Source organism: Actinia tenebrosa, unplaced genomic scaffold, assembly GCF_029948245.1.
Source record: "Actinia tenebrosa isolate PJP-AT-01 unplaced genomic scaffold, QUT_ActTen_1.0 PGA_scaffold16__25_contigs__length_10494907, whole genome shotgun sequence".
NCBI classification, from domain to species: domain Eukaryota; kingdom Metazoa; phylum Cnidaria; class Anthozoa; order Actiniaria; family Actiniidae; genus Actinia; species Actinia tenebrosa.
The window spans coordinates 4,980,081-4,986,179 of NW_028292576.1; the positions used below are offsets into that span (position 1 = coordinate 4,980,081).

General features: G+C 38.7%; 1 protein-coding gene across 1 annotated transcript; it reads right to left on the bottom strand.

Annotated features, from left to right (window-relative positions):
- Positions 1 to 673: 673 nt before the first annotated feature.
- LOC148910635 (uncharacterized) lies at positions 674 to 1,722 on the bottom strand. Its single transcript, XM_089031116.1, has 2 exons — positions 1,503 to 1,722; positions 674 to 1,208 (listed from the first exon to the last, which is right to left on the bottom strand). Exons 1-2 carry the CDS (start codon positions 1,712 to 1,714, stop codon positions 791 to 793), a joined length of 630 nt encoding a protein of 209 aa, XP_088887242.1. The 5' UTR covers positions 1,715 to 1,722; the 3' UTR covers positions 674 to 790.
- Between the last annotated feature and the right edge of the window lie 4,377 nt (positions 1,723 to 6,099).

The following is a 6,099-nucleotide window of genomic DNA, read 5'->3' on the forward strand; positions in this document are numbered from 1 at the left end:
TGTCGTCTTCTATTTGCATTTTCTTACCACAACAAATATACTTATTTGGCTTAGTAGGTACAAACTTGGGTTTCAAGCACTTTACACAGAAATCATAAGCAAACTCTTTACATCCTTCGCACTCCATATATAGACTAACATATTTAACTACATAAACACGGGATGCGGGTAATCGCGGTACGAATCGAGGAATTCACTTTAGACGGGTAATCCTCTGGTGGTCGTTGCGCTGGAACCCCCATCCCCTATACTACTGTCTTTTCTTTACCTATCTACACTACCTTATATATGGGAGTCTCCCCCAGTATGAATATATTAAAGAAAAATATCCAATTGAATGGTGACATTTGCTTCAGCATATTTAACTTTTTTGCTGCCAGGACTCGTATAACTGCAAATTTTACTTGGTTGGCTAGTGATCGTGTTAACTAGTGCTTTGTACACTAGGTTCACTATTCAGCTGGATATTTTGTTTAGTGTGTTTTTAATAATAAAATATGTAAAACATTCAAAAAATGTTTGTACCAACAAAAGGCTTTTTATATAAAAAAGAAATTTATATAACACACCTTTCCGTGTACTGCATCCTAAATGAATACATGATTCTTATACATTTTGGTCTCAGCTTTTTGTAGTCTATGTTTTTGTTTTGAATTATCTTGCAATTAAATATGCCAAAAAATTGCAATTCCAGGAATTTTTCCTGATAGAAAAAAATCCACTCTGTATAGTAACTGAAGTAAGGAATAAATAAAATGTATATATTCACTCCATGCAACATTATATCAAGCTAATCATCTGCATAATGAAAACCCTCAAACTGAAAGTCCTCCTCTAGTCCAGGGGGAGGGAAGTGTGCTCTGATGCACATGACAGCACAAGAGGACAGAACAACCCGAACTTCCTTTCCAAGAACTCCCCAGCACCATCTTGCTAGTTGTCTATAGGCAATGTGTCTGTACTGCTTGTGCTCTGGGCCTTCATAAGCATCTCTGTATTGCTGTTTGTACTGAGCCCATGCAGTTCGAAGAACATACTTATTGCCACAAACAGGTAAGAATCCAGGATGTTGAGTAATGCATGGTGGTGGTTCATCAGCATCTCCATCTTCAACAACAGACTGGCATGTTGCAACTACTTTTTGGATTTCTTGGCAACAAATGCATTCAGCTATTGTATCCATAATTTGGCAGCTACCACAGGTACACCTATTAACAAATAAAACAATCCTTAGTATTTTTGAACACTATCAATGGTTGTCCCAAGTGAGAGTATATACACAAATTGTGACACAACTATATCCCTGAATCTGTGTCCTACAGTATATAACTTATTGACAACCAAGCGATGTTTAATTGTGACAGTTGGTTTTGCTTTTGGTTGCAAAGGTCGTGAGGCAGATTAAAATGCATAAATATACAGTGCAAGAAAGTGGTAAACACGACTGTAAAAAATGGATACGTAGTTGAGTTTTATCGAGATAAGAAAGAAGTAAAACTTACCAATCTGAATTTGTTAGTCGATTGTTCTCTTGTTCATCGTCTTCAATAATGTCACTGTCAGATCCTTCTCTGAACTCTTCATCTGAGGAGATTTCTATTTCTGGTTCGAACTGATATGGCCGTAAAACAAACTCGTCCGTTTCTAAAAATTCTTGAGCAAAATCGTCTCTCGAGCTGTCCGAGTCTTCGGAAAAAGAATTAGACTCTGACATGCCTTTAATTGAATTCCAGGCCGTATTTCGTTCGTAAAATATTGAGTAAAACGTCTCAGAAACAGGGGAAGAAGTCAACCAAACGCTTGTAAACAACTTGACGCCGTGAACTCTTATGACGTTGTGACGTCATTACCTGTTTTTCTGAGCCCGCGATTAAAGTGCAAGATGGCGGCCACCAGAGCGATATATGCGATGTTTTGAAATTATTTTTTTAGGAACACGGATGCTCTATCCCCTCTAAAAATTGAATTTTTGTGTTTCTCATTTGATGTACTTTCTCTTAAAAATGGGTCATTTTGGGGGTAAGTTGCCCTTTAAACGTGGTCATACGCTGTGAATACCTATCGGCTGCTTCGTATAAACGTCAGTCTAGTTATCCAAACAGGCCAGCTAACCACCTACCCAACTCACCCTGACCAACTATAGTATCCATCTGTTGCAACACATTCACTTTTCTATCTACTTTTCATCTACTAGATACCTTCTTACTCATACCTTACCTACATAACCAGCTTCCTTACTACATCTGCTTACCTATAACCAGACCCGTTGAAATACCCCCCTCCCCCCTAGTTGACAACTTGACAAAAAAACTTCAAATATTTTCAATATTTCCAAAACAACCTCTGGGCTGATCAAATCACGGTACTGCTAGCTCGAATTGGCAAATTTACCTTGTAGGCAGTTCTCCAGTTGGGAAACGTAGAGAACCTGTAGAAAAACCCCTTCATCAAAGGAGAGACCTAACAAATCCTACTCAATTGTCATGTCGAGTCCAGGAATCGAACCTGAGACCCTAAAGGTGCATGTATGTACTTCTGCCCCGCTAATGAATCATGATTCTTACAATCCTTGTTATTATCTTGTGAAGATGACATCAAGGTTGAACATATCATATCTTTACTCTCCGTAGCAAACCGCTGAACAAAGTCATCGATTCATTTGTGAAACCAACTGGAAACCCCGAGATACGATCTGAAGACATCTACTCAAACAGCGTTAGCCCTACCAAGGAGCCCACAGATAGTCCACGGTTTGAGCATGCGTACATCCCAGGTGACGTCATACGTCACCTAGGCGCATACCATAGTCAGATGACGAGTCACATGACACCAATAAGCACGTGCCTTGATGATGACGTGCAATCTGAACGTTCGTATGGTGAAAACGTTACCGGGTACTCGCCGGGTGTGACGTCAAGAACAAATATCCTATCCCACATGGCGAAGCACGAAACGTCTTGGGTGGAGAATTCTATACAGAATCGTGTACAAACAGCACAAAGGACAAGCCCTATTCTTATGAAAGGAACGAATCCAAACTCCTTCGAGACTCCTTACGAAAAAAGCCAGAGGTCCAAAGACACTAGTACTAAGGGGGTGAGGAACGGGAAACGGTATGACCTGTTGCCGATATGCAAATATTTGGCGCACTTTCAAAACCAGATGAAAATGGCCAAAAAAGAAGAAAAAAGATTACCACTAGTGCGTATAAGCTCTGTGCAAAGAATGCCCTCTCTGCCTTCTCCAAGTGAACATCAATTCCGTTTGCCAGGTTTTTACCCAAGATTTTACAGAGGAAAGATGTTCTTCACCGAGCGCGACCAGTTTAAACCACGAGAGGCACGATCTCTGCCCACACGAGGGGAGGCAGCATTTATGGAAATAAGAGAACAGCTTCCTCGACTTTATAAAAAACAATATAATGCGCCGGTAGTCGTCATGGGAAGAGAACAAAAAGCTATATCATCGTCGCGAGAAAAGGTGTCGCTCCCTGTTGTTACGTAACGGATAGCCGTTTTGAACCAGCTGAGCTGAGAGTTTTTCATAGCCAGTCTAGAATCGAGAAAATTTGCAAAACTGAGGTCTCACTATTCCTCTTGAAATTTTGGATTTCCATGCCATCAAATGAAAAAAAAAAAAATGTTGCTTATAATAGTGACATAATATCCAATATTTTTATTTAATTGGCAGGCATGTTTTTGTGTTTTCGTAGTCAATTTTTACAATCAGTGACAGTCAGTTTTGAAGTGACGTCGTTTCTAGTCATGGTTGGAAGTAGTTCGCAAGCAAAGTTTTGGTCAGCAATAAATACAAGAGAAGGCAAAAAAGTTTGTACGATATTTTGACCTTTAAGTCAAGGTTTGGAGCTTACAAAGTTATTTTAGAAAGCAGATAAAGTTATTTCAAAAAAGGTTGGTAAAAGTTTTGTTGCAGGAGATATACCGAGTCCTTAATGTACTATGGGTGATGAAGATTGATGTGAATCTAATCTGCGATAGGTCCGACAACGATATGGAATTTAACCAAACTTTGTCTGCACGTTTTTCCTGTATATTTTCTCAGTTCTGTGCTGACATTTCAATTTCAATACATATTTCAATCTTCGTAAACAAAATTCTGCAACGATTACCTTCGCAGAACGTTCTTTTGAAATAGCTGTATATATTTACTATAGAACTATAGTTAGGATTTAGAATCTAGGATAATAAGGATACTGAAGAAAAGTAAAAAAACCCACATACATTTTACTTTACAATTCGAAATGAAATATTGGAGTACATCATGAGTTTTGAGCTGTGTGCCTATCATTCTTCAATAATAGTTCTTTGATTAATTTTTGTTTCCTTAATTATATAGAACTGCATCATAATCAACTGAAATTAAAAGCGTGGAAGAGTTGAGAATATATTTGAAGCTTTTAGATTATATTGGAATTCGTTAGGGAAGGAGCGGAGCAGTAACTGAGAAGGCAAGAAGGGGTTGAGAGGAGATCGGACAGGGAGGGATGGATAGTGGATGGATGGAGGGAGGGTGGGTGGGTGGGTGGGTGGGTGGGTGGGTGGGTGGATGGATGGATGGATGGATGGATGGATGGATGGATGGATGGATGAATGGATGGATGGATGGATGGTGGATGTAGGGAGAGAGGGAGGAAGGGGGGGATGGATGGATAGATGGAGGGAGGGAGAAAGGGATGGAGGGTGGATGGATGGAGGGAGAATGGGATGGAGAGTGGATGGATAGAGGAAGGGGGATGAATGGAGGGAGGGAGAGAGGGAGTAGCGCCGACAGAAATTAGGGAAAGGAACATGGAGGAAGAAGTTTCGGCGACGGCTTAAAATAATGAGGCAAACATTCCAAATGAAATGATAACAATGTAAGAAATTAAAGGACCTATCAAAGTACGTTGTGACAAGCAGCCTAGTTTCTTGCTGCAGTCTATCACCATGACAACCTTTCGCAGCCTGGCATTGTAACCATGTAGCTTGACCCAGTCCTCGTACTTGTCTTCTCCACAAGTGATGATTCGTTTTTTGATTTTCCAGGGTCAAGAAGTATAAATACTACTTTAAAAGAAGTTCATCTTTCTCACAGCTACAATACTCGCTCTGCATCAAATAGACATCTTTCTTTGCCCCATGTAAAATTGAATTATGGTAAATTTGGCGTGAAATATGCAAGTGCGGTAAGCTGGAACGATGTGCCTTTTGAAATAAAAGCAAGCATTTTATTATTTCAATAATACTACTTATTTTGCTTAATTCTCAAACTATGCTTATTCACACTTTTGTAATTCTCTCTTCCACTACTCTTAACCATATTTTTTCTTGACTATAGGGTGTAACAAGCTTCTTCATTAACCCTTTGGGTTGTATTCCTGCACTCTACCACCATGATAATTTACCCTTATGTTATTTTATGTATTATTTTATATTGTTGTAAGTGGAAATTAAAAAACCTTGTAAGGCTTGAAAACCAGAACAAAAGATGTGTTGTCCAACACAATAACCAATATATTCATCCAATAAATCTTCAAAGCCCTAGATAATCCTTCCTTTCTTGATTCAAAACAGCTTAATAAAACAGAAATAGAAAAAGTTGACTTAATTTGATTTCAAGATTCTCGAGAAAAACTTTTGTAACACATTTCGAGCAGAAAAATTAAATCCTAGTTTTGGGTTGTGCGAGGCCCACGAAATACATCATCGCGTAGTCGGGCCGAGTGAAGCTGTTTTGCTTTCATTGATTTTGTTGTCATTATAATTTCAAACTCTTTAGTTATGGCTTCAATGACGCTATTCTTTTCTTCAAAAATGTGTATTATATGCAAATCACTTGACACGTTTTCGTGTTAAATCAGAAGTAGTGTGGTTCGGAGTTTGCCATAAGCCGGATTGGTGTCGCTAAAAAAATACACAGAACACTGTGTTATAACAAATTCCAGTCCGTTCACAACGAGAATACATCAAAATCATTGATTTTCTAAAGAAATTTAGTGAAGGATAAAGAAAATTTGTAACTTTTGAAGTCGGTTACTGCAATTAATGTTTTGTGGTTATTTACAACTTGGTCAAGTCTACAAGGTGTAATGGATTTTGT

Bases quoted from the DNA above. Each gene is read 5' to 3' on its own strand.
- LOC148910635 (XM_089031116.1), bottom strand. From the start codon at position 1,714: ATGTCAGAGTCTAATTCTTTTTCCGAAGACTCGGACAGCTCGAGAGAC. The intron at 1,209-1,502 runs GTAAGTTTTACT...ATTTGTTAATAG, and splicing joins CGACTAACAAATTCAGATTG to GTGTACCTGTGGTAGCTGCC.